The sequence below is a fragment of the Benincasa hispida genome, chromosome 7 (assembly GCF_009727055.1).
Source record: "Benincasa hispida cultivar B227 chromosome 7, ASM972705v1, whole genome shotgun sequence".
Taxonomy (NCBI): Eukaryota; Viridiplantae; Streptophyta; class Magnoliopsida; order Cucurbitales; family Cucurbitaceae; genus Benincasa; species Benincasa hispida.
The window spans coordinates 44354126-44371093 of record NC_052355.1 but is presented as its reverse complement, the minus strand read 5'-3'; the positions used below and the strand labels follow the sequence as shown (position 1 = coordinate 44371093).

Below are 16968 nucleotides of genomic sequence, written 5' to 3'. Positions count from 1 at the left end.
TCTTTGCTCACGTTTGAGTCACCCAACATATGAAAATGATCCATGTTTCTTCATGAAAATAAAATAATTACAATAAGAAAAACAACACTTAAAATATACAAAAGTTACTAAAAAAAAACATTAAGATAGATAAAAGAAAACAACAACATTAAGTCTAGATATTTTCAAAGTAAAAAGAAACACTTAATGTGCCACTAATTGTGCCAATCTTCTCTTCAGGAGATTCAAAGAAGTCCGCCACATCTAAATTTGTCGTATGGGATGGGTCAAATATGTCATTATCTTGGTATGCAAAATTTGCTTCCACATTTTTCTCTTTTTTCTGCAGGAAGGTTTGATAGAGGTCAACTAAGTGTTTTGATGTACGACAGGTACGTGACCAATGTCTAGCCATTCCGCATCGGAAGCATTTATTTTCAACACTATTTGAACTTTTATCTTGTGGAGTTTTTTCTTTGTGATTATCATTTTGTGTGGTTCTTTTAAAATTTAAATGATTAGAACGACCACCATGAAAATAATAATTATTTCTTCGTCTTCCACGGTCATGACCTCGACCTCGACCATGATTATTATTAAAATTCACAATATTCACTTCAGGAAATGGTATTGTTCCAGTTGGTCGAGATTCATGATTTTTCATCAATAACTCGTTATTTTGTTCAGACACTAGAAGACATGAAATTAATTCAGAATATGTTTAAAACCCTTCTCTCGATATTGCTGCTGCAGGAGCGTATTTGAGACATGAAATGTAGAAAATCTCTTCTCTAACATATCAACATCAGTAATTTTCTCTCTGCATAACAACAATTTTGAACTGATTTTAAATAATGTGGAATTATAATCACTTACTTATTTGAAATCTTGTAGCCTCAAGTGCATCCACTCATAATGAGCTTTAGGAAGAATTGTTGAGGTTGATGCCCTAAACTCTTGTAGGGTCTTGTAGTTTGTAAATGCATGTTTGAACAAACGCTTGTGATGTAATAATATGAGATATTTTCTTCACTGTTGTCTATGAAATATGAGATATTTTATTTGCATTGACCACAACCAATAAACTAAGATCTCTGGTTATCGTTGTAACTTAAGCATGTATGTGGAGATATACAAGTAGATCATGCCTTAAGTGATAACCTAAATGGTTTGTAGTATATGAATATAAGAGGGAAACCTTATCCTGGTGACACAACGGATACGACCCGCTTTTTAAATAGTTACAAGTGTTGTGACGTGTTATAGATGGTCTAATCCTGATCATTCATGTGGAGACATGCGAGCGGGAGTGTTCTATACAAAAGAGTTTGTATAAGACTGGATCACAAAGTGTTTAGTCTCATTATGTAATGCTATTCATGACAGAGACTTTCATTTCACTAGGATGACCATAGGTAACATGGCCTTAATCCTGAGTGAGTTGGGAACTCCTGCCTATGAGGGCGGTTCTTTGATTTACATGGGTGCGAGTGGCCAGATTGCCGACTCAAACCTACCACTTTGGGGATTCGTCTGATTGGGGAGCTGGAAACTCAGCTACACAAGATGAAATTCACTCCTTCCCAAGAAGCAGAGGTAAGTAGATAGATTACTCCCTTAAGGGCTGATTCCGGGACTTGAACGATGTGGCACCACACACCTTCTCATGGCCCGATAGGTGTCCACTCATAGTAGGACTATGATGTATTGTTCATTAGATGGATTAGTGATACTTAAGAAGTTAGATGTAACTACAAGGGTAAAAGGTAAATTGGCCCAACTATACTTATGAGCGATCTGTGAAGGGTTCGTATTGTTGACTGGTTATATCTGATGGACACAAAAACATATCTGTAGTGAAAAGAGTGCAGCTGTCGGTCTTTAGTGGAGTGTCCAGCAGTTAATGGATGGTAGATCTCGTGATTAAAGAGTTTAGTCAGCTATTCACGTACTGTTGGAGCTTTAAGCTACAGATCCATAAGGTCCCTTTGGTAGCTCAATGAATTCAAGTTGAGAATCAGTTTTTGGGTCAGTTTGAAGTGTTAAAATTGACAAGAGGAAATTTGATCATATATTATATGATGTGATATAATTGACATGATGTATGAGATACATTAATTGGAGAAATTTGGTATAAATATGATTTATATTGAATAAAGGAGAAAAAACTATGGTTTAAATGTTACATATGATGTGATATTAAAACTATAGGTTATAAAGATAATATGATAAGTTAGTTATTATATTTATTTATAATTAAAACAATTATGAGACAATTGTGGGTGGTTTCTCCTTTAACAGTGCGTGAAAGTGGGAGGTTATATTTAGTTTTCATAACTGAAGGATAAAATGAAAAATGTTTTCATTTTATAAGTAATCGCTTCATTAAGTGCATGACCAATCGTTTAGCTAACTAGAGACTGTACGACAACCTTCTAAGCGAGAGTCTAAACGATCGTGTACTAGCGCTTTGACTAAACGATCGCGTGGCAAGCAAGATTCACTAAACAATCGTGTAAGCGATCAAGCCTGTTTTTCTAAATGATCGTGTACCTGCTAAGTTTTACTAAACGATCAAGCACAAAGTCTATACGATAATTCTCCCACTTGCTTGATCGTATAGTTTGATCGTTGCTTCCTTTATCCCTCTACCAAATCCAACAGAGTCCGCACTTCCTAGATTCTCACTCCGAGAATACCAAGGTTGCCGAGTGGTGGTGTCTAAGCGGTTACTTGTTCGTGATCTAAATGACAACGAGAGATTTGGTTAGACGGTTGTAGCAACAGCGAGAGGTTACTGGTTCAAGTCTTCACGAGAGCGAGAGGTCTTTAGAAGAAGAGTATTTCAAAGGTATGTCTCTCGTTTCCTTTGTATTTATTTATGAACGCATGTTGTAATTTGTTAGAAAATGCATAACTTATTTGTTTGTTTGTGAATGCCTTTAATTCTATCACAATGGATTTGGATCGATCGTGCTTCTGCTCATGGGTTCTCTTTGATAAGAGTTCCTTCAAGAATAACTGTTTTTTGATGATCATACCTCTCTTTCAAATTTTTCCACAAGATACAGAGATCTTTTATTGTAAGATACTCCATTTTTAATCCCTCGTGGATATGATAACGAAGGAAAATCATAGCTTTTGCTTTAGTCCTGACTGGATGCCATATTTCCTTCTTTAATAGTCCCCCCAAGATTCATAACATCTAGGTGGATTTCGACATCAAGTACCCATGACAAATAATTATTACCGTTAATATCAAGAGCGACAAATTCTAATTTTGTGAAGTTTGTCATGACAGCACTATCATAAAATATTGTACTTATGTTCGAAATTTAATAGATATTGAATATGAAAAATAACATTAAATTTATTAATTATAACAAATAGGAAAAAACTGATATATCTTTAGGACCTACCTTTAGCGGAAAAAACGACAGGAGCTCGTGCTGATAACGTGTTGTAAAATTGAGGAGCATAACGAAAATACAAATATGGAAAAAATATAATATAATAATATATTTGTTGGATTTTATGTCCTAAAACTCGTAGTTTGTAAATTGATAAACATATTCTGTTTTGTTTTACGATGAAATTGTTATTGAAATTATAATATTGAATCCAATAAACTAAGGTCCTGAGGCTATTTAATGTAGACTTGAACTTTATGTGATGACATAAAACATGGATCAAGTTCGAGCATATAGACTAAAATGGTCTATAGTATAGGGATAAGGTTGGGCGCCTTGTTCTGGGGACACTATGAATGCAACCCACTTTATAGTTAGTTCAAACAATGTGATCCTGAAATAAGAGATATGTGAGTGGGGGCATCTTATGCAATGAGTTTGTATAGGATTGGACCATGACTTAGTCACTTTTACTTCATAATACCGTTTACTATATAAAACTGACTAATTCAAATTTGATGACCTAGGTAACTCGATCTCAATCCTGAGCTAACTATGAACTCTTGTTTATTCGGGATTATCCTTAGATTTGCATGGGTGAGAGCAGCTCAACAGCGTTGGCTCAATAAACCTTCCCATTTTAGGGGTAAGACCGGGTAAATAGCTGGGGACATAGGGTGCAAGACGGACTTCCCTCCTACCCGTCTTGTTTCATCAATATTTATATAATAATAATAAATATAATAAAATAACTAAATGATAAAATTGGATATATATAAATTGGAGTGTAATTCTCACCAATGTAAATATCGCTACAAAATCCACAAATGACCACTTGTGGGAAGTGGTGCACTTGGACACTATGTATAGAATGACACATAGCAATATAATGTGATAATGAGAAAATGACACTCAGGCATTACACTAATGGGCATCTATTATTTTTATATAATATTATAATACTTTCCCCAAATTAGTCACTCATTTCTTTTAGATTTTTTTTTCATATATAAGGCAACAAATAAGTAATTCTAAAAAAAGTATTTCAAAAACATGTATTTTGATATCCAATCCAATTATTTCATTTAAGTAACAAAATCAAACTTGAAGTTTGAACATCTTGATGCCACCATGTGTTATATTCACTAGAGATTTAATTATTATTTTCTTTAAGCCCACCGAAGAATAAAAGCTATAAACATTGACAAAATATCTTAATTTCACATATCAAGCGATATTATATTCAATTTGAATTTATGTTTATTTTATTTCAATCTTACTCTATTTTTTTTAGAAAAATATTGTTAATCAAATGAATCTCCATCTAATTAAGATTTAACCCACAAAATCTGACATTGATGTGGTAATTTCAATGATTATGAATGTAAACCTTTTAACTTAAATTAAAAAAAATAATAATTGACAAAAAAAACTACTTTCTTGATAAAAATCTAAAAAATTAAACAAAATTGAATAAAAAAAATCTAAAAACTTAACGTTCAATCTAGAAGTAATAGCGTGATGGTTCCACAATTGATTTCTGTGAGTAAGGAAGCAATTGAGTTATTTAAAAAAAATACAAATGAAAGATTCAACAAAGAAAAATCACTTTTATCTCCCTAAATCTATCAAACCAGATTTAAGTATTTTACCCAATAAAATTCTAAAAAATCAAACAAAATTGAATAAAAAACTAAAAACTTACCGCTCAATCAATAAGTAATAGTGAGATGATTCTACAATAGATTTGTGTAATGAAAGCAAGTTTCTACAAAAAAAAAAAAAAAGAAAAAAAAAAGAAAAGAAAAAAGAAAAAGAAAAAGAAAGAAAAATAATGGATACAAATGAAAGATTCAACAAAAAAAAAAAAATCAATTTTCTTTACCTAAATTCATGCCAATCCAAGATTTAAGTTTTTCTCTTGATAAAAATCTAAACAATTAAATAAAATAGAATCAATAAAAAGTAAAAATATATCACTCAATCAAGAAGTAATAGTGGACGAGAAGTAATTGAGTTTCTTCAATATATATATATATATATATATATAAATATAAATGAAAGATTCAATAAAAAAAAACAATTTTATCTTCCTAAATACTTAATAGAAATCTAAAAAATTAAATAAAATTGAATTAAAAAAAGAAACTAAAAACTTACTGCTCAATAGATGATTCTACAAATGAAAGACTCAACACAAAAAAAAAAAAAAAAAAAAAAAAAATAAATTTTCTTTCCTAAATCCATGCCACTCCAATATTTAAGTTTTTCTCTTGATAAAAATTTAAATAATCAAACAAAATTGAATCAATAAAAACTAAAAATTATCACTCAATCAATAAGTAATAGTTTGTAGTTAATTTGTGTAAGTAAGGAAGCGATTTGGTTTCTACAAAAAAAAAAAAAAAAGTCAATTTTCTTCCACTAAATCCATGTCAATCCAAGATTTCTTGATAAAAATCTAAAAATTAAACAAAATTGAATTAAGAAAAACTAAAATTTACCATTCAATCAAGAAGTAATAGTGAGATGATTCCACCATGGATTTGTATTTGAATTTCTACTCCTGAGATTGTAAAATGGGAAGAGTAAAAGTAAAATTCTCCCATGGTAGAGAATTAAAGGGTGAGAATTAGATGAGAATGTGAACATACATCATAACAATCACAAAAGGATTAGAATTAACTAACCTTTAAATCAAGAATTATGAAAGGGAGGAAGGGTTGGGTTAAATCATAACTAACCATTAAATCTAATTCTATTTAGAAAAGAAAATCATAAAATTCAAGGGTATAATGGATATATGTCAAAGAATGAAGGGCAAAATAGGAATGCAAAAATTATCTCATTTTGGCTCCCTTTTAGTATAGAAGAGATTTTTGTTAGCTCCTCATCTCTTTAGAACTTATTTTACAATATTAATGGAATTTTGGTTTAAATACTACTTTGATACTTTACTTTTTGTTTTGATTCATTTTGGTCCCTAATTTTTAAAATATTCATTTTGGTCTCCATAGTTTCAACTTTAGTTCATTTTGGTCCATATGTTTTTAAAATGCTCATTTTGATCTTTATATTTTAAACTTTGGTTCATTTTGATTGTTATACTTTTTAAAAAATGATCATTTTTTGTCCATTCATTTTCATTTTTAAAAAATTAAAATGGTCATTTTATAAAAATTCAAGGATCAAAATGAACAAAAATTGAAAATATAAAGATCAAAATGAACATTCTAAAAGTAGATGAACCAAAAGTATAAGAACCAAAATAATATTTAAACCTAGATTTTTGTAGTAAGCATTTTTTCCCCCTCATTCCTGCAAACACTTGAATAGCATGCATTTATTTTTCTCTCAATGTATTGTAATGGACTACACATAATAGTATTTTTCTTTTTACACCTTTATTGTTGCAAGCAAGAAAAAAAAATTAGTGGACTATCAAAATTGTTAATTAATTTATGAGACCCACTTTTTAAATTCTAATTAACGTGTAAAAGCCGGTAGTAGAGGAACTAGGATTTATTTATATAAGGGTCATTAGGTAATTTCACCACTCAAGACTCCAACTCTGCAAGTCTAAGTTAACGAATCTACTAAGCATGAAATCGAAATGTGTTTGTAATATAATACCGAACTTCCAATTATGTATCTATTAAACCTGTAAATTTGAAAAAAAATATTGAATAGGTCTAGGACTTATCAAATACAAATTTAAAATTTATAGATCTATTCCACTAAATAATTTAGATATTTCTTTTAAGTTTTTTCTATTTTTATTTTTATGACAAATTTAAAAAAGAAAAAAAATCAGAGGCTATTAGATAGAAATATAAAAGTTTAGAAGCTAAACTGGTAACTAAGTTTAACTCTTTTATAATGATTTGGTAATCCTGTTCAATAAAAGGGATAATTTCTCAGTGAAGAACCAATCAAGGAATTTCATTATATCCCTTTTAATTTAAGATCGTTCAATTTTTTTTGGTATTTTGTAGGGGTAAATGATACAGAGATACATTAGAAAATGTATTTTATATTCTATGTAAGACATAAAGTAGTTCCATTTAGGAACTTCTAATGAAGATATGTGAATTCATTAGGTTCTACAAAAAAAAATTGTTTTGTTTTTGTGTCAATTCAAAATCCGGAAAAAGGTTTTATAAGATTGAAAAGGTCCGTTGAGCGCCTCATGGCTATGTCATAATAGATCCGAACACTTGCCCCAGATCAACTTCCAGATCATAATTGCTCTAGTGAATAACTAAATAAAAAAAAATAAAAATAAAGTCTATCATCAAGTATAAACTAACTGAGTTTTTCAAAAATATATCAAAGAAACCTGAGGTATGGATTAAAACACAGAAGGAACAAAACAGCTAAAGCTTGCAAAAGATATCATTCAGGTACTCATAACTTCAAACAAAGAGAGCAGATACGACAAAGGGCAGTACCAGAACGATTCCTTTGCATTCCCTCGTAAGCATAATTTATTAGTGTTAAACTAAATTTCATATGATTTTTGCTATTTTCTGTTGGATACCATATGTAAAATAATTTGTCATTTCTAGGGGACTATGAAAAGTAATTGAATGGTAATGGTCTACTTCATAGATTTAAACAATGCTCCTGTGACCCTGTCCATATGATTGTCTAACTTATAGCATAATCCAGTTTCAGTAATTAAAACATTTTGACCTCCTTTAAAGTGTATGTATGAGGTAACATCCTCTTTCTAAAAGAGGCCAAAAAAAAGGTCTAAGTTTAATATTTCATTCAAGTAGTTCTACTATTTTCATGTATTAGGGGGAAAATTGCATTTCAAATAAAACGGCAAGGCATGGGGACAAATTTCATTACAAGTCACTGAATGTTGTTATAAATCCTCATGGTGAACAAGCTTAAGCCCCCAGCTCATGTCTTCACAATGTCTTACATGTGGAACAACTTTACCGGTATCTATTCCTTTTTTTGCCTTGCAGTCATAGAATGGAGGAGCATGAAAGCAAGGCTCCATTGACATCGCTCTACGACATGGTGGATCGGGTGTGGTCATGTTCTCGGCCTTGTAAAGAATCCATGGCTTCGATCCGCCGAGTCCTTGAGCCACATACCCGAATGTTGACCATGCACTGGTCACCAATACATCGCTTAAACTTAGAAGGTACATTTCTGCCCATGCTTTCCTATTGTGAGTCTTCTTCTCTGTCTGCTGATACATTTCGTAGCTTGGCTGATAAACTGCAATAACCTCTCCGGTTTTAGTCGGGTATTCCCAGTACAAGGTTCTCAATTTTTCATAATATCCAGAACTTAAAGATGTCATCAAAACAGCTTTTACTCTTGGGCGTTCCGAAGGAACAGAAGAGAAGCCTTCCTTGTCTACCTCAGGCAATAGCTTCTCCTTTAGAGTACAGCCTAAAATCTGATCCATTATATGTTCGAATGGCCCCGGTTCACTCTCAAACACTCTTACTTGAATTCCTATTCTTTCATCAGCACTTGATAGATATGCTTTGTAGTATCTCGTTATTAGTCCCCAAACATGATTCGATGGGTGGAAAAGATACCGACCAAGATGATGGAAGACGGTATCTTTTTGGGGGAATAAGATACTCAGTTCGTGCTTGAAAGATGGGATCAAGAAGAGAGAAGGAACAAAGTAGTTATCTGTCTTCAGTATTAGCCAAGGGACCCTTCCTAAAAGAGCCTGTTCTTGATCACAGAAGAAAAGCTTGTCATGATCATCATAATCATGAGCCAAGTGCAGGTACAGATAGGATGGGAGTGATTCTAACGACATGTTTAGAGTGTTCATCTTAAGCATATTTCCATGACGATTAGGAGATTTTGAATCAAAGTTGCTGAACTGATCCACCAAGGGGAAGTCATTTGATAGCAACCAAGATTTTTCAGGGAAGGGTTCACAAAATAGATCAGCCATATCCTTCCCTGGGTCGACAAGCAAGACACGATTGGTAAGGAGGGCATAGAGGAATGCAGAAGCTAAAGTGAGTATCTTGTTTCCCAAGCCACTATAAGACATCCACACAACATATTTACACTCTGTCAAACTAACAGTACTGCCAGATCTGAGTTGCTCTACTGCTTTATCATATGGTTTCGTATGGGGACCACACCGCCGATGAAGTGCTTCGTAGTCTCTAAGCTTTGAGAGGAGGTAAGAAGAAGGTTTGTGGGTTGAAGTTCTTCGATATAAACTGGATTGATATCTGCTCAAACATGATCCTTCATCAAATCCAGGAATGAGAAGACCTCCAATAAGTTTGTCTCTATTGGAGAGTTGAGAGAAACCGTTTTCTGAACCTATAAATCGAAAACATGGAAAAATGAAGAGAACTAGTAATCAAAAGAGTGAATGAGCACTACAATTCATTATAGACTTGTATAATTCAAAATGCACAAATTCCAAAGTTTCTGTTCCCTCTCCTGTGATAATCAGATATGAAGTTGAATCCACAAATCTTAATAATGTGATTTTGTCTATCTTATGCCATAACATTACTCAGAAAATGGACGTATCATAGTGAAAGGACTTTCATAAACAATGAATTAAGTTGTATACTTTAAGAACATGCAAGATGCAATATAGATAAAAGAAACCGAGACAAATGATAAGCAAAGATTTCATGTTGAGTTTCTTAGAATATTGACAAAAAGGGTTATCAATGGTTTTCTTTAAGGATGTAATTATATGAGAAGCTCCATAAACAGTTGAGCTAGAAAAAACTAAATTCATTTTAAAGATGTAAGATTGCAACAGAAGGAAGAGATTAATTGGAAAATGTTAAAGATTCTATGGAAATGTGTACAACTCAGATCTCATTCTCAAACTGACAAACCCAAATGTCTGCTCTATGCATCTATATGCAGAACCAACCAAAAGAGATTTAATAATGATATTCATAACATCAGGAAAGACAACAGAGCTAAAATAAACAGTTCAAGAACTTAATCTTTAAAGGGCCAGCAACTACAAATCATAGACATTAATGATTGAAATTTTGGAAAGATCTATAATTAAAGAAATCAGATAACTGTACAAATGTTTCTGATGCAGAACCAACCAAAGAGCTTTAATAATGATATTCATAACATCAGCAAAGACAACAGAGCTAACAAAACCAGTCCAAGAACTTAATCTTCAAAGGGCCAGCAACTACAAATCATAGACATTAATGATGGAAATTTTAGCAAGATCTATAGCTAAAGAAATCAGATAACTGTACAAGGTTTTTCACTACCCATCACATGAAAATATTAACCTGAACTCTCAGAACCGCTATTAGTGGCCACTCTTCCCAATACTCTGGCTTCGGCAAAACCCAGAGAGAGATCCACCGCCGGATTCCTAAGCATCAAAACAGCAAAAACAAACAACGGAAGACCTATAAGCAAAGTAGTCAAGATCTCCTTCAGCTTCATATCTCTGATGCATCCAGATTTCGTAGCACCGTCCACCGATGCCCGGAATCGGAGGCGATCTATGGACCTTGAATACGAAGTTCGTCTTCTAAAAGCTCTCGTCATTCAAAATTTCGAAATGGGTAATGTGGAATAACCTGGATTTCTTCAGGTTTTGCTCGATTCGATTACGAAGTGAGAGGAAAGCAAAATGGGTATAGGTTTAAATTTCTACAGAGTTCAACAAACGTGGCGAGATGATTCAATTGTTAGTATTTGTAGTCGGTATCGCCATTGATTCAGCATTGACTGCAGAAAGGAACTAAGCGGAATATAAAGCAACCCCATGATTTTGAACTAATCTACACTGATTTGTCAAGTAATTCAGGGTTAATTGGATAAGAGAGGTAATTTTTGAAAAGAATTAGGGAAAGGGGGTTGTTTAGAAATAAAGTAGGAAAATGCTGTTTTTTTTTTTTTTTTTTTTTTTTTTTTTTTTTTTAAAGGTGAAAGTGAGTATTTAATAGTAATAATATTTATATTACTATTAATATTTGATGAAAAATGATTAAAGATGGGAGTATTTAATAGTAATATATATTAGTTAATTTTAAATAAATATAATTAATTAAGTTATATTTTTCATCACTATTAAAAAATAAATTTAAAACTTCGTTTCATATAGAATTATTTTAAATTAATTAATTGACATTAATGTCAAATGATGAAACTGAGTATTTAGTGTCAAAGTTAAAGTGTGAATTTTGAAATCTAAAGATCAAATTGGAACAAAATTCAAATCTCAAGATAAAATTGTAACACTGTGAAACCTTGAAACTAAGTTGAAACAAAGCTTACTCAAAATTAATTGATTAAAAATATGACATTTTAAAACCTACAAATCAAATAGAAATTAGACTTAAAATTTAAAAATAAAAAATATATTTTATCAAAATTAATTGAAGTTAAAAGTGTAAATCTTGAAACCTATAAATTAAAAATTAAAACAAACATTAAATCTTACTAGTATTACCTCGAAAAAAAAAAACTCAATGGTAAAATTGTAACATTTTTAAATTTTAATTATAGTACTTAGTAGTGTATATATGATGATATATCGAGGTTAAAGTGCAAATCTTAAATTTTATAGACCAAACTAAAACAAAATTCAATTAAATGGAAATAGAACTCAAAATTCAATTAAATGGAAATAGAATTTACTCAAAATTAATTGATTAAAAATAAAACATTTTAAAACATATAAGTGAAATAGAAATTAAACTAAAAATCTAGAAATAAAATTATATTTTATAAAAAAAAATAACATTTGACAATCTCAATACTAAAAAAACAGTTTAAAAGGAAAAAAATGAAATAAAGATAACAAAAAAAAAAATAGATGGAATTTTTTTATTATTATTTTTAAAGAAGTGGGTGCGTTAAAAAACAAAAATACAACACCATTTTCCTAATTTATTTCTAAACAACTTCCCTTCCCTAAATTTTTTTTTTTCAAAAATTACCCCTCTTATCTAATTAACCCAGTAATTCAAGTCGATTTACTACGAAAAATCTGTAGTGATGTCGAGCGTTGGACTTGGGAAAAGGGTTTAAAGACAACGATCAAAAGCTTAGAGGGGACAAAATGTCAGTTCCATGGACAATTCTTTGCCAATTTGGACAGTAACAAATGCAATAAAAATAGAAAAAGAGAAGGGAATTTGATGTAAAATGGGGACAAGTAATTAAGATTAGAGATATAATTATCTGTTATTGGATGTAATTTATAGCTCATTTCATAAATAATAAAATCTATATATTAATGTTCATTTTACATCTTTTTTCTAAACATAGGTTGATTTTAGGCTTTAAAAAAATAGCACTATTTTTATTTAGTACATACTTTTCCGGCTAACTATGAGACTAGCTAGTTTCAAGTTCATCCCCAAATATAGTACAGTTAGGATTTTTGAAGTAATGTCGTGCATAATATAATGATTAAGTCTAATTGTTAGGAGGTTGTTGATATCCTCAATGATGAATCTTCAGACCTTTTGGAAGTCTCCTATTTCATCGAGAATGTGAAGTCTATGATATTTGAATTAGGATCTATTCCTTCTCCCATTTGAAGTGTTGACACAATTTTTTGACTCATTGTCTTGCAAATAGGATGTTGAAAGAGCATGCACATTCTCTTCTTCTTCCTTCTTATCCAAAGTGTTTTATTTTTTTATCGTCTCATGATATATTTCTATCGGTTGTTTGTGATTTTGTTTCCTCGTCGAAGAAAAAAAACATTAATATATATTTGAAGTTTAAGCTATGTTCTCCATTTGTAAATATTGAAATAATAGATGGAGAGGTGATCATAATTCGATGGTTAGCATGTACTTATTTTCTTGAGATTTGAGGTTCTCATACTTTTATTTATTTGTACTAAAAAAATCGCAGTAACAATGATCCAAATAATTACTCTTTAAACTTGAAGAATTAAAACATAATAATTTAAATAAATTTCTTCTCAATTTCTTACCATAGTTGTCATTAGAAAAGTTAAATTATTAGCCAAATTTCAAATTTCCAAAATAAAATTTTAACAACTTTTTCTTTTTTTAGTTTTAAAAAATTGGCTTGATTATTGAAAAATATTAGTAGAAGGTATATAACAAAACACAGAATTTAGATGTGAAAAAAGTGTTTATAGACTTTAATCTACAAAAACTAAAAACAAAAAACCAAATGGTTACCAAATGAAGCTTTCAATAGCTAAAATAGATATATTTTGCAGTATTTTTCCCCACTTCAACAATTATAAAAGTGGTAATCAAATCACCGACCTCTAAAATGATAATTTGTAACTTATCTATTGGGTTATGTTCTAATCAACTATACTCATTAAAGTGGTACACCAAAGTAGATATAAAACGTTTAAAATTGAATAGTCAAAGTGAATTTAACTCAATGATAATTGATATGACTTTTTCCATCAGGAATTAAAAGTTTCATTCTCCATTCCGATCGTTGTACTAAAAAAAATTTTAAAATTTTAAAATTTGAATTCAGAATTTATGATTATTTTCACATATGGTCCCTCTTTTCATATATGGTCCCTCCAATTCTTAAAACATAGGTCACCGTCCGACAAGTGATGGCGAGACAAGGGCATTGACAGAAGAAGCGAATCGGCATCAATTAAATGCCAATTCAAAATTGTTGGTTACCATTGGGACAATTAAGTATATTAAAATAAATGAAATGACTTCTCCCTACTTGACTTGCTTACTAGAATGAGAAAAAGGAAAATAATATGCTTTTTTTTCTCTAAGTGGGATAAAAACAATTTAAAAACATTCAATTTTTAAGAAAATAGTACTGTGAAATTGTTAATTAGCACTAAGTTATGCTTGTATCAATCTATAATTTTCATACTTAGAGATATAAGGGTGGAGTTGTTCTTTTCGGCATAAGAAAAATAATAAAGTTAAAAATAGAAACGAGATTATTAGAGTAGTACTTTTTTCCTTCCCTAGATTTTTTTTCTATTAGGTTTTTTTTCTAGTAAGACTTTAACGAGACATATTTCATATATGTAATGAGCATTTGAGAGGGAGTATTATATATATTACAAACATAGATGCCCAATGCTTAGTGTCCTAAAAGCCATTTGTCACTCTTTCATTTTTTCGTATATTATTCTTCATATTGTCTATGTGTCTTGAAATTATACATCCTTAGTGTCCATATAATTCCACTACCTACTTGTCATTTTGCCTATAAATAGTGGCATTATGTGGATATTGAAAGTATGCACATTGGTGAGAAAATCTATTTCATAATTCCACTTTGAATTTTCATATTATCCTATTTATTTATTTTCTAAATTTTAGTTATTTATTTTATATATTTAATATTATATTATATTAATTATATCGATTTTCATGTTTTTGTTGTGCCTCGTTTCGCTCCTCAATTTCACAATACGTTACCAACATGAGCCTCTGTCGTTTCCCTTGCTAAAGATAGGTTTTTTTTTTCTTGTTTCGTTATAATTGGTGATATTAAATGTATGTTCAATATATATTAAATTTCTAATATAAATACATTTCTTTCTGATAGTGTAACCATGAAAAATCTTACAAAATTAGAATTCACATCCCTTCACATTAATGGTAATAATTATTTGTCATGGGTGCTTGATGCCAAAATACATTTGGGTGCTATAAACCTGAAAGAAACGGTTAACGAAGGGAATACAATGACCAGTCAAGAAAAGACAAAAGTCATAATTTTCCTTCATCCGAGGGATTGAAAATGGAATATTTAATAGTAAAAGATCTCCACATCTTGTGGAATAATTTGAAAGAAAGATATGATAATTAAAAAATCATTATTCTTCCTAAAGCTCATTATGAATGGATGCATTCGAGATTCCGAGATTTCAAATAAGTAATTGATTACAACTCGCTATATTTAAAATCAATTCCAAATTTTTGTTATGCATAGAGAAAATTACTTATGTGAATATGTTAGAAAAGACATTTTCTACATTTTATGTCTCGAATATGTTCTTGTAGTAGCCATATTGAGAGATGAACTTTAAAAAGTACTATGAATTAATTTCATGTCTTCTTGTGGCTGAACAAAATAATGAGTTATTGACGAAAAATTATGAATTTCAGCCAACTAGAATAACATCATTCCTTAGAGCGAATGCAGTAAATTTGAATAATCGTGGTCAAGGTTGTGATCATGGTCGAGGTCGTGACCACGGTAGAGGAAAAAATAATTATTCTTTTCGTGGAGGTTATTATAATCATCCAAATTTCAAGAGAACCACATGAAATGATGGTTATAAAGGAAAAACTCCTGAAGATAAGAGTTCAAAAAGTGTTGAAAATAAATGCTTATGATGCGGAATGACTGGGCGTCGGTCATGTACTTGTCGTGTGTCAGAACACTTAGTTAATCTCTATCAAGCTTCCCTGAAGGAAAAAAAAGAAAAATGTGGAAACAAATTTTGCCTATCAGATAATGATATATTTGACTAATCCAATATATCAAATTTGGACGTGACGTACTTTTCGAAAATATTGAATAGAAAATCGGCCCATTTGATGGAATGACAAGGACTTCCTTTGATTTTGAAAATATCCAAGATTAATGTTGTTTTTCTATAAGAATCTATCGATCTTTCATGTTTTTTTAAGCTAAGGTTGATTTTAATACTCCAAAATTTGTTTCACTATGTAATTATTTTGTTTAATAAAAAATCATGAATAGTTTCCATATGTTGAATGACTAAAAATTGAAGATTTATGTCTGGCAGACAATACAACTATGCACACAATACTTACAAGTAGAAAATATTTTTCCAAATTGACAATGCTGGAAGCAAAAGTAAATACAATATTAGATCCTACAAACCTAATTGGAGGATTTGAAAAAATAAATATTATTTTGTCTAGAGGAACAAAATTTATCGTTGACAATACATTGTTCTCTAGTCGAACAACGAGAAATCTACTAAATTTTTAAGATATATGTTGTAGTACTTATCATATTGAGACTGATAGTAAAAATAATATGGAGTATCTTTATATTATATCTACTGTCTCACATGAAAAACGTATAATGAAAATTTTGCCTACTTTATCTTTTGGATTATATCACACTCATATATGAATATAATTGAAACATATGCAACAATAAACCTCAAGTTCATAAATCCAGATATGTTTACTATTTGGCATGATAAATTGGGTCATCAAGAGCCTATAATCATGAGAAGAATTATTAAGAATTCACATGGACATCCATTAAGAGCCAGAAGATTCTTCAATCTAATAAATTATCATGTGATGTTTGCTCTCAAGACAAATTAATCATTAGATCATCAACAACTAAAGTGAGAACTGAATCACCTACATTTTAGAACGATTTCATGGTGATATATGTGGACCTATTAACCCACCAAATGGACCATTTAGATATTTTATGGTATTAATAGATTCATCCAGTAGATAGTCACACGTGTGCTTATTTTGAGTTGAAACCTTGCATTTATGAGATTACTTGCTCAAATAATTAAGTTAAGAACACAATTTCTTGATTATACAATTAAAACTATTTGTCTTGATAATGCTGTGAATTCACATCT

General features: G+C 30.5%; 1 protein-coding gene across 1 annotated transcript; it reads right to left on the bottom strand.

The window, feature by feature from the left end:
* Positions 1-8066: 8066 nt before the first annotated feature.
* Positions 8067-11144, bottom strand: LOC120081881 (galactoside 2-alpha-L-fucosyltransferase-like). Its single transcript, XM_039037054.1, has 2 exons — positions 10673-11144; positions 8067-9713 (listed from the first exon to the last, which is right to left on the bottom strand). The coding sequence occupies exons 1-2, from the start codon at positions 10935-10937 to the stop codon at positions 8263-8265; spliced, it is 1716 nt and encodes a 571-aa protein (XP_038892982.1). The 5' UTR covers positions 10938-11144; the 3' UTR covers positions 8067-8262.
* Positions 11145-16968: the final 5824 nt, after the last annotated feature.

Excerpts from the sequence above, each read along its gene's own strand:
- LOC120081881 (XM_039037054.1), bottom strand. The coding sequence starts at position 10,937 with ATGACGAGAGCTTTTAGAAGACGAACTTCGTATTCAAGGTCCATAGAT. Across the intron at positions 9,714-10,672 it reads TAGCGGTTCTGAGAGTTCAG|GTTCAGAAAACGGTTTCTCT; the intron begins GTTAATATTTTC and ends TTCGATTTATAG.